Source organism: Lynx canadensis, chromosome B2, assembly GCF_007474595.2.
Source record: "Lynx canadensis isolate LIC74 chromosome B2, mLynCan4.pri.v2, whole genome shotgun sequence".
Taxonomy (NCBI): Eukaryota; Metazoa; Chordata; class Mammalia; order Carnivora; family Felidae; genus Lynx; species Lynx canadensis.
The window spans coordinates 55,123,971-55,141,395 of record NC_044307.1 but is presented as its reverse complement, the minus strand read 5'-3'; the positions used below and the strand labels follow the sequence as shown (position 1 = coordinate 55,141,395).

At 37.4% G+C, this 17,425-nt stretch overlaps 1 protein-coding gene across 1 annotated transcript in view; it reads right to left on the bottom strand.

The window, feature by feature from the left end:
- The window catches only part of PRIM2 (DNA primase subunit 2), a 346,574-nt gene that overhangs the window by 134,043 nt on the left and 195,106 nt on the right, over positions 1 to 17,425 (bottom strand). The window contains exons 9-10 of the mRNA XM_030315767.2: positions 8,491 to 8,563; positions 3,193 to 3,378 (exon numbers count right to left, since the gene is read on the bottom strand). Coding sequence (XP_030171627.1) covers positions 3,193 to 3,378; positions 8,491 to 8,563 — 259 coding nt within the window. The remainder of the gene's footprint in view (positions 1 to 3,192; positions 3,379 to 8,490; positions 8,564 to 17,425) is intronic.

Here is a 17,425-nt window from a genome sequence, read left to right as displayed (position 1 = left end):
TACTTCGTTCAAAATCATTCTCCGTAAACAGTATTTTAAGCCATCAATTTTCTATACTTCTTAAAAGGAATATTTTTAATTTTATGTGACAATAAATGGGTAATCAAACTGAAGAGAATATTTTAATAAACTCAGGGATACTAAATGACATTCTGTTGCAAAAATATGTGAGAAGATATAATTGAGAAAAGCACGAACATTTATTTACAGGTACAGACTAACAACAGAACACTAGACAGACACAGTAAATTATAAGTGTAACTTAAAATCTTCAGTCAAAATAATTTATTTTCTGTAATCAATAATAAGCAAATGAAAATACAGACTGCAATATATTATCTAGAAAGGTAAAAATTATTTGATTTTCTTTTACAATAATTTTTGAGGAAACTACTTTTACACTGCAAAATAAAAGTCGCATTTAAAATTGTTTTTCAAAAACACTGATTTAAAATAATTAAATACTGACGACATGGATACATAGACCATCCCAGACACACATAAAAGAAGGTGGTCAGTGAACAGGTGCACAAGACAAACTTGCAGCAAGTTTCCCTTTCTCTCCCTTTCTTCTTTCCCCTCTCAGTTTACAGCACAAACCAAGCTAAAATGCTAGCTCAACTTCTCTCTCTTTTCAAAATCAAGGCTCATAAGCACTTATCTACTATGACAGTTAATTTTATGTATCAATTTAACTGGGCCACAGGGTGCCCAGACATTTGGTCAAACATTATCCTGGATGTGTCTGTGAGGGTGTTTCTGGATTAGATTAACCTTTGAACTGGTACACTGAGTAAAGCAAACTGCCCTCCCCAGTGTCAGTGGGTCTCTTCCAATCCTCTGAAGTCCTGAATACAACAAAAAAGCTGACCGACCCTCCAGTGAGTAAGACAGAATTTCCTCCTGCCTGACTGCTTTGAGCTAGGACATGGGTTTTTACTGCCTTCAGACTCAAACTAAAACACTGGCTCTGCCTGGGTCTCAAACCTGCCAGTCTTCCAACTGGAACTATACTATCAGCTCTCCTGGGTCCCCAGGATGCCAACTGCAGATCTTGGGACTTGTAAGGATCCAAAATCGCCTAAGCCATTCAATATAATAAGTATCTTTTCTCCTTCCCTCCCTCCCTCTGTTTCTCTTTTGATTCTGTTTCTCTGGAGAACCCTAATACCCTTGCCCACTTAATACATCAAATTCCTAATACAAAGATCAAAAAATATTTTAAAGTAATAATATATAATGATGCCAGTGACAGAGCAAGATTCTCATAAAGCTTGATGAGAGTCTAATTTAAAACCTTTTAAATAGTCATTTTGTGTAACATGCATCAAAACTTTAAAGCTGTGTATAGTTTTTTTACCAGGTAAATTTATTCCCTGGTGAATATATACAGAGGACATAATCAGAGCTATAATCAAAGATTTATGTGCTGAGGATATTAGTTGCAATAACATTTATGACAGAGTCAAAAAGACACAACGAAATGCCCAGTAATAGGGGAATGATTAAACAAATTCTAACACGTTCAAAGGATGAACTGTCATGCAACTCATCCAAATGAAATTTTCAAAAATCATTCAACAACCTGTGGTAAAAAAAAATGTCAACTTTTAAAACACAATATTCTAGCTAGTTATCTACACCCTAGAGAGAAAGGCTAAAGGTGATAATAGTTATTTCTGAATGGAGAAACAGCAGGTAAATTTTTCTGAATTTTTCACATTTCCTATAATCAAAACATGTTACCTTTAAAATAAAAAAATATATAATAAAGGTCTAAGAAACATAATCCAAAACTGTGTTTAAAGAAAACTATTAAATGATAAGTTTAAGATTCTTTGAAAAATTTACAATAAAGCCAGTTTTAAAAACAAATCTGTAATATTATAAAATGATCTGAACTTTTTAAAAAAGATAAAGCTAGAGATGTGTTATAAGCTGAGGTGTATCTTCCGAAGATTCATGTGTCGAAGTCTTAACTCCCAATGTGACTATATTTGGAGATATGGCATTTAAAAAGATAATTATGAGACACAGGCAAACTAAAAAAGCAGACTCTTAACTATGTAGAACAAACTGATGGTTACCATAGGGGAGGTGGGTAGGGGAATGGGTTAAACAGGTGATGGGGATTAAGGAGTGCACTTGTGATGAGCACCAGGTACTGTATGGAAGTGCTGAATCACTATATTGCATACCTGAAATTAATATCACACTGTATGTTAGCTGGAATTTAAATAAAAACTTAAAAAAATAAAAATAAGAAGTTAAAGTTAAATAAGGTCATAATGGTGGGACTCTACCCCAATATGATTGATGTCCTTATGAGAGGAGGAATAAACATCAGAGAAGTGAACCGAGAGAGAGAAAGGGTCACTTGAGGACAGAGCAATAAGGGAGCTATCTGGAAGCCAAGGCTTCAGGAGAAACCAAATCTGCCAACACCTTGATCTTAGACTTCCAGCTTCCAGAACTGCGAAAAAATAATTTTTTGTTGTTTAAGGCACCCAGGCTGTGGGATTTTATTATGGCAGCTCTAGCCAACTAACAGAAGACTTAATAAAGTGTCATTATGAAATTTACTTGGTAAATATTCTTTGTTCTATATAATTTATCTTTTCTAAGAAAAAGCAAACCAACAAATAAGCATTAAAGAACTTAATTCATGGCACACAAGGGACAAAAAACTGTATTTCCAAAATAAAATGTTATTAGCTAGTACTACTGAAGAGAAATAAGGAATAGGAGTGGGGATCTGAGTACTATGAAAAGATTGAAAAGCAGTCCTCAGGTTTCTAGTGATTAATGTCTAACTAAAAATGCTCAATGAAAGATTCTGCAGAAAAAAATTTAAAAACATCTAAAATTGTTTTTGTTCTCAGTATCTCCTAGTTCAGTCTTATAATGACTATTGGCAATATACCTTCACAGACAATGACTCTTAAGCATGACTTTACCACTTACATTGCTGTTTCAATCTCATCCTTTGAATTAAATTAAACTTTCCCAATCTTTTGTTTAGAATCTATTAGATTAATATGGGAGTTTTTTACCAAAATGAAATTGTAGACACATTTATCTTTTAGAATGTTCAACTATATTTCAGAGATATATTTAAAAAATAGACCAACAGACCTTAAGTTTTCAAACCAAATTAAAATTTCAGCTACTGTTGTGAGTTTTCAAAATTACCTTGTCTGGATCCATCTTTCCTCTGATAAATTCCTGCTTCCAGAATTGCAATGCCTGTTCCAGTGTTAAACCAATGCCCTTCAGGAAGAGGCCATACTGCATTCGGCCCCCATGACGAAGATGGTGATTTTCCCGCAAAGCTTTATGTAACTGCCGCATGCAAGGTGGGAAGGATTTGGTAGAAAGCTACGAGAAAAAGAGTTTTTTGTTATGTGGAAGGTTTACCAGGTTCCTCACAATAGCTGTTGCAAACTCAATCTAATTTGCAAACTGTAAATTTAGTCTAATTAGAATAAAAACAAAAACTATAAGAAAGCATTTTTAATGCAATTACAGATGAACTGTTTTCTTAACATTTTTATACTGATTGATTACATGTTGAGATGATAAAACTTTGGATATACTGGGTTGAATAAAATATATTATTAAAATTTATTTCACTTATTTATTTTTCATTTTTAATTAAATTTTTCTTTTGAGGTAATTATAGATTCACATGCAGTTGCAAGAAAATAATACAGAGGCACCGGGGTAGCTCAGTCAGTTACCCACCTGACTCCTGGTTTCAGCTCGGGTCATGATCTCAGGGTTCATAGGTTTGAGCCCCTTATCAGGCTGTGTGCTGACAGTGAGGAGCCTGCTGGGGATTCTCTCTCTTCCCTCTGTCTCTGCCTCTTCTGCCCTCTCTCTCTCTCTCTCTCTAATAAATAAACTTTAACAAAAAGAAAACCTTTTTCATTTATGATTTCAATTGCATTCTCTTTGTCTTCCTCAATATCCTTCTCCCAAGACTTAATTCTCACGCCCTCACATATTTTTTCGGAAGTTCAACTCTCCCAAAGCAGAAGCAGGTATCACTTTGTTTGCCTTTGCTGCTCCCTCTAGCGACCATCCAGTTTCTTTATCCTCTCATCTTTTTTTTTTTTTTTTTTAATTTTTTTTTTTCAACGTTTTTATTTTTTTTTTATTTTTGGGACAGAGAGAGACAGAGCATGAACGGGGGAGGGGCAGAGAGAGAGGGAGACACAGAATCGGAAACAGGCTCCAGGCTCTGAGCCATCAGCCCAGAGCCTGATGCGGGGCTCGAACTCACGGACCGTGAGATCGTGACCTGGCTGAAGTCGGACGCTTAACCGACTGCGCCACCCAGGCGCCCCTCTTTATCCTCTCATCTTAACAACTTTGAAATTCTTCCATCCCCAACCTAGTCCAGCCAGGCCTCTATCCTCCCTTGTCAGGTATACTGTTTTCATGTGTTCCTTCTTGTATCTTCATACTATTACCAAATTATTTTTCTTAAACATTTTTCTAATCCAAAAACACCAATGAATATTTAACCTCCTTAGTATGAACATTCAAGGTTCTGTCAATGTCTGTAACTAGCTACTTTTCAATTACGTGCAACAGAACAAATAGGTATTAGGTGGCTTGGGAAACAAGAAGATGAATACAACGTAATTTTCCCCTTTAAATCACTTACACAAAATAAAAAGAAACAGTCACTATTATACAACTAAAACTCACATAAATCAGTCATATAATGGGTGCTCTAACAAGGGCATAAATCAAGTGCCATGGAACTAGGGTAAAAAAGCCCAGTGTGTTACCATACCAATATGAATCCTTTGCTCCAGTCAGTTGGGTTATTCCATGATCACATGGTCATGTTTTGTATGTTCCTTCTCACTTTTGTCACTCCACTGGCCCTGCCTGGGGTAAAACCCTTCCTACTTCCCATGCCATCTAGCCAAAGCCAAGCCATTGGTCAAGACCCAGTTCAACTTCAGCTTCCTTTGGCACAATTCCTTGAACACTGTTTACTCATTCGATCACTAAATATCTACTGAACACAACTCTGTGTGCAGCCTTGGGGAACTAGCAGTGAACAAAGAAGTCAAATACCCTGTCCTCAAAGAACTTACATTCAAATGGGAGAACAGACAATGAATGCAGACATAAAGGTAACATCTAATTCCAAAAGCCTTGAAAATAAAACAGATTAATGGGATCAAGTGTGAATAGGAAAGGAATACTTTAGGTGGCCATTAAAGCCTCTCTGAGGAGTTGGCATTGCAGCTATGATCCTATTTTAAGCAGGATTCCAGTCAAATGAGATCCAGGAATACTGCTCTAAGTAAAGGAAACAAAAGCAAAGATCTTGAGAAGGAATGAACATGGTGTGCTCCAGAGATAGCAATAAGGTCCAAGTGGCTAAACGTGTGAATGGGACAGAATGGAGAAGATGAAATTGGAATCATGAGTACACATGGCATTATAGGCCATAGTTATAAGTTTGGATTTTAGTCTAGATGTGATAGAAACTCAATAGAGGGTTCAGATCAGAAGACTGACATGATGTGATAAGCAAAGAGAACTCTGGCTGTTGTGTAGTGAACAGATTATATACGGAAGCAAGGAAGATACTCTGGAAGTAATCCAAATAATGGAAATGAAAAACATACGGTCTAGGTTGGCAGCAATGGAACAGAAAAATGCTTATGGATAATGAGCAGACAAAGGAATTGTAAGACCAGAGCATGGATGAATTATCAACATGGATGTTGCAGAGGCCAAGAAGAGTAACAAGAGTAATGCTAGTGCAAGAGACCATGACAGCATGCTACAGTCACCCGTGAACAAGAGCAGGAGACAGGGACGCAGGCAACAAGGAGAACTGTAATGGGATTACAGGGCTTTAAAGGAGCTATAGCTCTGCTAATGGAAGGCAGGAAGGCAGAGAAATGGTTTGCAAATGGTAAAATGGACCAAGGAAGATACATCTCATACCAAATTAAGGTGTGTGTGTGTGTGTGTGTGTGTGTGTGTGTGTGTGTGTGTGACAGAGAGAGAGAGAGACAGACAGACAGACAGACCAACCGACCAAGAGGCACAGGAGAAACAACATCATTGAGAGAGCCAGATTTCAATGAGAAGAAAAATCTAAAGAAAACATTTGAAGAAGAAACTGAGAATATCAAGGGATGTGATAATGACATGCTGTTATAAGGACGAGGCAGTACAGATAGTTAGGAAGAAGTACAGATAAAGATACACTTAATCAATTTAGCACAGGGTCTCAAGCATAGACCCACAGATATGATCATCATAGCACTTAAGATAATTTATCATTATATTGATTATTTATTATTTACATGTTGTCTACCTCCCTCATGTAAGGTCCATGAAGGTAGAGGAATTTTCTGTTTTATTCACCTCTGTATCCACAGCACAGTGGCTGGTACATAATTGATGGGTTCAATATATATTCAGTAAATTAATGATTATATTTCTATGTCTTCCCACAGTATCCAGTGAAGTTCACAGTTGCTTGTGAACGGCAGAACATCTTGATTGAATCAGGAATAGAATTAACTTCTAACCATTCACATAGTAGAAACACAAATCATATGGCACAGAGGAAGTGTTAGAGATAATAACTGTTTGAGGAAAGTAAAGGATGGGGCATCCTTGAGAACAAATTTCAATTCAACTGTACAAAGCGAGCAATCCTTATGTTATTTCTAGACATATTAACTGCAAGTACTTGATTATAATTTTTCCAAACAGGAAGACAACCTATTCATTCTGGTCTCTAAAAACTCCTGGTCTCTCCCTACTCACCTTATTCTTATTTCCAAGCATTAAAATGTCAATGTATTTTTAATTTATTGTAAATAATTTGGTAACTGTCTAAATAAAGATTATTTATGGCTGGTTTAGTTTCCCTTTTTGGGGTAGAGCAGAAATTCTACAATGCATTAAAAAGAAAAACTCTATAAATTATAGTAAAGCATACTACTCTTTCATTCTACAACAGAACCACAAAGTGAAGTTGAAATGAGCTGTCCATTAATCTAGTAGCAACACAAGCATGGGAGCCTATACTTAGTGTTAATGAAATCAACTGTAACCTACCAAAATTCATATGCTGAAGTCCTAACCACCAAGACCTCAGAATGTGATTGTATTTGGAGCTGGGGTCTTTAAAGAGGGAATTAATATAAATGAAGTCATGCGTGTGGGACCCTGATCCAATGTGACTGGTGTCCTAAGAAGAGGAAGAGACACCAGGGATGCACAAGCACACTGGAAAGACCACATGAGAACACAGGGAGAAAGTGGCCACCTAAAAGTCATGGAAAGAGGCCTCAAATTTGCCAACACCTTCATCTCAGAATTTTAGCCTCCAGAACTGTGAGAAGATAAATTTCTGTTGTTTAAGGCATCATCAGTCTGTAGTGTTTTGTTATGGCAGCCCTAGCAAACTTAGCATTTTCCATTTCTCTTTTTCTCAATGTATAAGGTTGGTGTGTAGGTAGGTGGGTGGGTGGGGCATTCATTTACTCATTCATTCATTCACTCAATGTATTTTAAACTTTTTTAAGTTTGTTTATTTCTTTATTGAGAGAGAGAGAAGAGACAGAGAGAGAGATAGCGTGTGCTTTAGCAAGTTACTCAGACTCTCTATCCCCCAGGTTTCCGATCTTTCAAATGGAGATAATAATGCTTGCTTTTCAGGGTTGATAGGAGATTTGAACTAAAGTAACTTCTGTTCCAAAATCTGACATATGGGAAGTAATCACTATTTAAAACAAGTAACATCTGAATGTCTGAATAGCACTTTGCATGTGCAAAGAAAGAGTCCTTACGTATATCCTCTAATTACATGCTTGTTTTTTTAATGTTTGTTTGTTTGTTTATTTATTTATTTAGAGAGTGAGAGCGGGGGAGGGGCAGAGAGCGAGAATCCGAGCAGGTTCCGCACTGTCAGCGCAGAGTCTCACACAGGCTCTAATTCACGAACCAGGATACCATGACCTGAGCCGAAATCAAGAGGCGCTCAACCGACTGAGCCACCAAGATGCCCCTATTTTAAAGTTTATATATTTAAGTAATCTCTACACCCCACATGGGGCTTGAACTCATGCCCCACTCACTCATGTGATTCCAAGATCAAGAGTCACATGTTCTTCTGATAAGCCAGCAGGCGCCCTTTTAGGCATAAGGTATTTAAATATAAACATACAAATACCATTTAGCTATCATCACCTAAAAGAATACCCCTTTGGAAAAACTGATTAAATTCTGTTCATCAGAATGCAAATAATTTCCTGATTAAGTTTGATTTTCCTATGATTACAAAAATTCACCTGTATAGCACATGGGACTTCCTTTAAAAATGATTGGCAAGCAATAAAATGAAATTCTCTCCCATCTCCTCACCCCAAAATAATCTTTGAAGAAAATCTGTGCTTCCTCATTGACAAATGTTCAAGTTTAGAAGGATGCGATGCTTACCGAATCAATCTGATCCAAAGAAATCTTCCCAGCATTTCCCTGTGTACTGTAATCTTGACCAGTGTAAGAATGACTAAAATTAAAAAAGAAGAAAATATTAAAATAGGATTTTTACAACATATTTTAATCATTTCAAAGGAAATTTATTCTGATACAGATTAAAATCACAATAAGACATTTTACATATAAACGTTGGCAGAAACATAGCCAAGTATTTTAAAGGTATTTAACAGAATACATTTAAGTAACTTACTCAAAAATAATACAAAAATATAGTGACCATCTGGATCTCCTGACTTCTAAAGTGTCATTTCCATTTCTTAGAAGCATAATGCAATTTATTGTTAAAGTTCAAGTCTCTACTATTGATCCCTTATTAACAGCAGGGCAGCAGAGCAAGGGATACACTGGAGCTTAAATAAGGAACCATCACTTACTAGTGTGGGTCCTTCAGCAAGTTACTCAGACTCTCTATACCCCAGGTTCCTTATCTGTCAAATGGAGATAGTAATGCCTGCTTTGCAGGGTTGATAGAAGGTCTGAACTGAAGTAACTTCTCTTTAAGGACCTGACATATGGTAACCACTGTTTCTTAAAACAAGTAACATCTGAACAGCACTTTGCACATGTGCAAAGAGTCTTTATCTGTATCTTCTAATTACACCCTTGGTTTTTTTTAATGTTTTATTTATTTTTGAGTGAGCACAAGCAGGGGAGGGGCAGAGAGAGGAGGACAGAGGATCTGAAGCAGGCTCTCAGCTCACAGCAGAGAGCCCGACATGGGGCTTGAACTCACAAACCCTAAGATCATGACCTGAACCAAAGTCAGACCTCAACCAACTGAGGCACCCAGGTGCCTTCATCCTTACTTTCTTTTTAACTTTATTTATTTATTTTGTTATAATTTTTTTTTACGTTTATTTATTTTTGAGACAGAGAGAGACAGAGCATGAACGGGGGAGGGTCAGAGAGAGAGGGAGACACAGAATCTGAAACAGGCTCCAGGCTCTGAGCTGTCAGCACAGAGCCCGATGCGGGGCTTGAACTCACGGACCTCGAGATCATGACCTGAGCCGAAGTCGGCCGCCCAACCGACTGAGCCACCCAGGCGCCCCTATTTATTTATTTTGTGAGATCATGATGTGAGCAGAAATCAAGAGTCCAACGCTCAACCGACTGAGCCACCCAGGGACCCCAATATCCTCTAATTACATCCTCACAACCCTGAGAGTGTTTTAACTTTACATTTAACAAACGGGGGACCAGAGGAGTTAGAGACTTGTAAGATCAGAAGGCAAGTTTACAGTGCGGTGGGAATTCAACCTTTTATTTCTCAATTCCCTGTTTCTTGACTATACCGCACCATCCTCTTCGTTGCTGTATTCTCATTTTCCTGTTGTATTATTTACAAATTAAGAAACAACATGGTATATATCATCTAAAGCCATCTAACTTCGTAAATTTTCAGCCTCTTGACACAATGCCCAACTCCAACACTGATTCAGATGCAGACATTCAGGAATGACACAACAAACCACAGCTGCAAGATTACACAGAAAACCACAGTCAAACCAAGGTTTATGCAGACTCCACAACTAAAGAAAAATTCTGGAGTAAAGTAGCACTACAATCCTAAAGACTTCCAGACTCTCTACCTAATACCTGCTCAGTATAGACTCTTGCTGCTAAACAGCACACACACTCGAGATGCTCTGTAGAAAGGCTATTATTCTTGCAATCAATCCATCTGCTGATTAAACAATGGGTATGAATTATGAAGCAAAACCAGAGTATATCTTGGGATGCTGCAGCCACTGCCTAGGAGACTGTTCCAAATGTAGATTTCCCATCCCGAGAGTTCTGCCTCCATAGGCTAAGAATGGCCTCAGAATTAATCTGAGAGCAGGAGGAGCAGAATGCCAATGAGTAGTACAGGATGATCCCAATCTCTAAAACACATTTTCTTGCCTGTGGTATTATTTCTCCTTTCAGTAACATATTTTGGACAATTAATGTATCATTGGATTCTAACCATTCCGTTTATCATAGTAGTAGCATGGCATACAAAACTCATGCTAAATTAAGCCAATAGTAGTCGTCATTTAATTTTAATATTTCACATTTTAATATACAGTATAACGGAGAGTTGTTTCAGTGAAATCCCCCAAATAAAAACCTATTTCACTTTCCAACTTATATTACAGTACAGCAAAGAGGCAGCATGAGGCAATGGAAATAGCAGTAGGCTAGAATCTAGAGATGTGTTGTTTTTTAATCATTAGTTTGGCAAACTGGGGCAAGTCATTTAACTGCCCTGATTTGCACTATCCTCATTTGTAAACAGAATTAATAATGCCAGGCTTGTCTAACAGAAATACTGGAGAAATGAAATGATATATTCAAAGTGCTAATTAAAATCGGTAAACTGTATTTTAGTACACAAAGAAACTGCAGTCTTGACCACGAAGCACAAAAAGACAGGATGGGAAAGGAGGCAGCATGATCCTACAGCGGAGCCATCAACCTGCTAGGAGGTACTGGGACACTGTTGACCTTTACAAGCTTCAGCTTTTCAGTCTACAAATACTGTTTAGGGTTCCTGGGTGGCGTAATCGATTAAGTGTCTGACTCTTGATTTCAGCTCAGGTCATGATTTCACCGTTGTGAGATCGAGCCCTATGTTGGGCTCCATGCTGAGCATAGAGCTTGCTTAGGATTCTCTCTCCCTCTCTGCCCCTCCCTTGCTTGCACTCTCTTTCTCTCAAAATAAACATTTTTTAAAAAGGACTATTTAGATTTAAAAGATTAACAAATACAAATGTCCTCTATAAATGGTAAAATGATGCACAAACATGACTACTTATTGAGTATACAGAACCAAATGATATACTATCCCACAAAGAAGTTTTTCTCAGCCCAGATTATTGCAGTATACTAAATACAAAGAGAAGATATTTAAGAGGACACACACTTGCCTGAATGGCACCATAAAACACTTGTTCCTCCACAGTTTAATGGGCTATGCAAAAGAGCTAAATTTCAAGGGGGAAACAAAAGAGACTGGTAGCAATGATTAATGTAAAGACTAATGAGTATAAATAACTACAGACGGAATATAAGGAAACTGTATAGAGACATCATACTTCTAAAAATATTATCAAAAGACAGAAAGATGGCCACCAGCCAACCCCATAAGGGCAAGCATGAAACCCATGGGAGGAAAAATGACACAAATGAAGATGTTAAGCACCAGAATTAGGAATGAGATTTCTCCTCTACTCATTCATGATCAGAAGGGGTAACTTATATCTTGGTTAGGGAGTTGGTACATATGGCTATTTAATACATGTTTGAACCAGTAATGGATGGATGAAACGGAGGTGGCAGGAATTTTCAGATACAGTACAAAAAAGGCAAATCACAAGAAGTGTTGCACCCAACGCTATGTAGGCAATAAAAAACTATGACAAGATTTTAGGCAACAATTCACATAAATGTTTATACTTGAGAAAGAAAGCAATGTGGAGGAAGAACTAAAAAGGGCAGTGCCTGGGCAACAGAAAATCAGTTGGAAGAACACTGAAATATTACAGGCAGAAAAGGTGAGAGGCTGAAGAAAAGTGGTGGCACTGGATGGAAAAAGGAAGGCAATGAAAGAAGAAAAAGAAACAAATAATGCCACCACAAATGGATAAAAATCCTTAAGAAACAATTCACATGAAACTGGCTCTTTGGCTTTTACTTGGAAGTGCCAAGGGATGTTACTAACTGAGATTCATAGCAGGGACCCAGGAAAGGTGAGGCACTCTGTACCACATTCAAAGCCCATGTCAGCTTTGTATCATCCTGCTTCCAAGTGAAAGCAGCTGCTACACTAACAAACAAAAATATAAAAAATGGACTGTCAAGATACATTCTTATTTTCACGATTTAAAAAAACAGATCAATTTTATGAACATTTTTTAAATTGCTGTATTGGTGAAACACAGAAATAGTAAATTTTAACAACAAAAAATTGGCTCAAGATACACACACACACATACACACATGTGTGCACGCAAACTCACCAGAAAATACTGTTTTCTATTTTAAATAATCAGTTTTATTTTGAGAAACACTCACTGTCACTTACGTACAATTTTCAACAAAGGAGATTAAGTAGGCAGCTTCTAAGCTTCTAAGCTTTCCAGCTTCTAAGCTTTCATTAGAGAATAAATTAAGATGTACCACAAATACCCTTTTTTTCAATACAGCAAACCAAAGCATGTTAATGGGCCACAAAATTCAAATTATGTCACTAATAACTATTTTGTGAAATATGAAGAGGAACTTTTGATCACAGAATCTTGAAAAATCAAGGTTTGACTTAATGTTTGGAGGTAAGGGATTAGGAATTACAGTGATTTATTTAGGTGCATCTTCCATGCATAAATTATCTCTTACTTGCTATAGTAGCAAATGAAAGACACAAAGGGTGAAATGTTACAGTTTTCTCAAGTTGCCAAAGAGCCAGAAAAGTAGTGAAAACATAAAGATGTGATTCAGTGAGTATTCAATTACATTAGAATAGTATCTGAACACATCCAGTTGTATAAGGATACAGCACAGTTGCGAAAATGTAACAGTTAACTACAATGTACCTGAATCATAAATAATTTCACTCCCCAGCAGAACCATGTAAATGCATAAAGCCCAAGGACAAAGCTTAATTTTTTTAATGTCATTAGACTGTCAGACTCTCTAACAAACTTCTCCCACATCCCAGCTGTTGTCCTCATCAGGATATAACAGATTCTAATTACCGAAAACAAAACAAAACAAAAACACAAAACAAACAAAATCCCCCAAAACTTTCAAGAGTCCCTTTAGCCACTCAATCACTCCTTAAGCATCTCTGTGACCATGGAAGAGTCAAAAAGTAATGAAGGATCCAGAGACAATTCAGAAAGCACAGTGTGAGGAGTGCCACAACAATGCTCAAAACAAACGCTCCTGGAGTCCACAGAAAACAGGTCTCTTTAAAAGAAGGGTGTGAGGAGAAATAACCAACGTGCAGCATTAAAGCTTCTTGAGCAAAGAAATGGCACTGAACAGAGTGATATGTGTTGGAAACACAGACCTGAGGCCTAGTACAGAAGGATGAGATAAGAGGAGGACAATCAGCGAGAATCAGGAACTGCAGAGTAAGCAGAAGAGCAGGAGATTATAGTCAGAAAATAATCTGAGCTCAGAGGTTTAGAACTAGGATGTCATGACCACAGAAAAGGCAAAGTCTTGGTTATTTTAGTACTCTTATCATTTGCATGCAGTTTACCAACTGCATGCATATGCATTAAAACATTCTTAAATTTTGACCAGGTTCATAAAAGTATGTGATGTCATAGGAATTTAACAAGGTTACTGGAGGGGTTTAAAAGTAACTATGTGATAAGGAGGTGGGATTCTGGGCTAATAAGAAAGTCTTTCTCAGGATCTGGAGGGTGGGCACGTTATCAGAGGGACAAGCAGAAAGAGATAAGCAAAGCCACGGAAATCTTTTTTTTAATGTTTATTTTTGAGAGAGAGAGAGAGAGAGAGAGAGAGAGAGAGAGAGAGAGAGAAAGTGCAAGTGGGGGAGGGGCAGAGAGTGAGGGAGACACTGAATCTGAAGCAGGCTCCAGGCGCTGAGCTGTTAGCACAGAACCTGACTCTGGGCTCGAACTCTAGAACCGTGAGATCATGACCTGAGCCGAAGTTGGTCATTCAACCAACTGAGCCACCCAGGGGCCCCAAGCCATTGAAATTTCTTTAAAAAAATTTTTTTAAGCATTTATTTATTATTGAAAGACAGAAAGAGACAGAGCATGAGCATGGGAGGGGCGGAGAGAGGTGGAGACACAGAATCTGAAGCAGGCTCCAGGTTCTGAGCTGTCAGCATAGAGCCCGATGAGGGGCTCGAACTCACCAACCAGGAGACCATGACCTGAGCCAAAGTCGGATGCCTAACCGACTGAGCCACCCAGGTGCCCGCCCCACCATGGAAATTTCTAAATCAATTTCTTTACAGATGAAGAAGTTGGGTTATGTAGTGGAAAAGACAAGGAGAGGCAAAGGAGGGGGGAAAAAAAAACAAACTGAAATTGGGTAGATAGGTCCTATAGTGCAGGTCTCTAAACAAAAACCATTAAAATTAAAAGCAAACTTTAAATCCTATCTCCTTTTCCAATTACATAGTGCTAAGTCACCATCTTAATGAAAATTTGAGGTTTGGTCAAGTTTAAACCTTTAAACACCTAAACATACTTAAAGAGTCAGGATGCCTGAGTGGCTCAGTAGGTTAAGTGTCTGACTCTTGATTTCAGTTCAGGTCATGACCTCCTGGTTTATGAAGTCAAGCCCTCAAGTCAGGCTCCACAATGTCAGAAGGGGGCCTGCTTGGGATTCCCTCACTCTCTTCTCTCTCTCTGTCCCTGTCCTATGCGCGCTCACTCTCTCTCAAAATAAATTAATCAGCTTAAAAAAAGAAAAAGAACTAAATATATGCAAATTAAGTATTTTCTAAGAAAAGAGAATTTTATGATTGTATACAAGAAATCCTTTGATACACAGAAGTAATTCAGTGACTGTCCGTATTTTTTTGTTTTGTTTTGAGGCGATGGTGCTAAATTATCTAATCTCTACAATAAGAGAATAGCATACAAAATAAAAAAGCATTTTATTACTGTATCATTTGTTCAATAAACTTACACGCAACTTAATTAAAACTCAGTCACATTTGAGGAACTTTTTCCTCCCCTATTTCCTTGCTCATTAAACAGTAAGAGGTAAGCACAGTTAGTTTTCCAATATAGCTAAAAATCACAGTAAATAGAAAATTATAAAGCTAACAGTTTCAAATGAATTAAAACCTGAAAGGTTGAAAAGACTTTCAAAATATCCAGAATACATATCTGTGTAACCAAATTTAAAATGATCCTAACTGAACTCAAACTGAACCATTCAAGGGTGCGGTGGTAGAGGGACAAATGAGACAGGAAGGTATATTTAATTATATCAACACAGAACTGGAGTTTTCCCCCAAACACTACCACACAACATCTACTTTACAGAATAAAAAATACAGTGGATATACATAAAGATAAATCTGCACACATTTGATCTGTGAATCATAGGTGAAAGGCAGGTCTACTCCTAGTCTTTGTAAAAACGAGAAATTTAAGTCCTGTTCAATACACCACAAATATCAATATGAGCACTTAGGTACTCAACAGGGAACTGTTTTTGAGTGTTGAAACTGAGCACTGGAAACAAAATGAAGAAATTATATGAAAGTGGATCTCTGAGTCTCCACTGCAAGATTAGCTGGTTAAGGAAAAAAAAAAAAAATAGTCTTTTCATGCTGTGGTGCTTATCGTTAGCAGAAGAGGGATCACTGCACCTTGGCTCCGAGAGTGGATTCAAGAGCTCTGCTACTGTGACATAAATGCCACAGGGCAAAATGGACAAAATGAGAGGTCAAAAGTTAGCTTTTCACAGGTGATCACTTCTCCAATCATTTTCTCCCTTTCTGACTATATGAAAACGTGATGGAATAAACAAGGAGTCATGGAATAGTTATAACACTTCAGGAATTCTCTGCAGCCCCCCTCCCTGCATTTGCATACATTTTCCAAGTCCAGTTTGCCCAAGGCAAACACGTGGGCAGAACAGAATAATAAGGGAGTAAGTAGAGTGATGAAGACGACAGATTTCAGAATCCACTAGCCATGGGTTTGCATACACTCGCTATCTGTGTGACTCTGTAAACACCTTTTATTTATTCTTTGCTTCCTCACTGGGAAACAGAGATCATAAAAGGGATCACAAAAGTACCTTCCTCAAAGGGCTGTTGTGAGGATCAAATGAGATATCTGTCGAAGAGTTTATCGCATTTTTCACTCAAATTGTTATCATTATCATCACGAACATCCAGGCTTAAATTTATTGCATTTGAACATTTTGGTTATTGATTTTCTCTATTCCTAAAATTCACCAGCTTCATCTCTTAAATATTAGTAAATATGTTTCTTTCCTACCTTCTTTATACTATCACAAAAAATATTTAGTTTGCAAGTGGAATAATTTAGATGTCTTTGAATAATCTCATGATCTGGAAAGTTTTGTCTAAGCTAACACTCTTAGGAAGTTTACAAAGTGTAAAAATTCAATGTCAAACACTGGAGATTTCAATGGAATCCAATCTTGTAGAGCTACAACATTGTCCAGTATAGTAGCCATTTACCAAATTTGACTACTGAGCACTTGAAATGCAGCTTAGTCTAAATTAAGATGTTCAATACATGTAAAGTATACACTGGGTTTCAAAGACTTAGTATGAAAAAATTACTGTAAAACATTTCACTCAACTTTTTTCATATAATTACATGTTGAAATGATATTTTGGGTATGAGTTAAACAAGGTATTATTAAAGTTAATTTCACTTAAGTAATTTAAAATTACCTATGAAGCTCACATTTGTTTCCTGGGGCAATCATGTTTTCACTGGACAGGACTGTTACAGAGTGAGGAGGACTTAGGCAATCAAATGATTCTCTTGAGGACTAGGCACACCTATATAATAGCCAACTGACTCACCTTGATTTCAAGTTAAGACTCATCTCTGCAGGTCATTAGCAAAATATAAACTGCAATTGGGTCCACTAAAGGAAGTGCCTCAAGTCTACTGCAAATATGCTTGCTTTCACATTTTACTTGGGAATCAAGTTTTTAAATTTTAGCCACAGGTTGCCACCTATAGTATTAGGAAAGCAATCTTGAATCCTGATTAGCTTGGAAGGAGCATGAAAGGTTTCCTTGGGAAAAAACAAAGCTGTGACACATTTCTATCTGGGAGTTTGGGGGACTGCCTGGCTCACTTCAACACCTAATGACAACTGTCCATTCTCTCATTTGTAA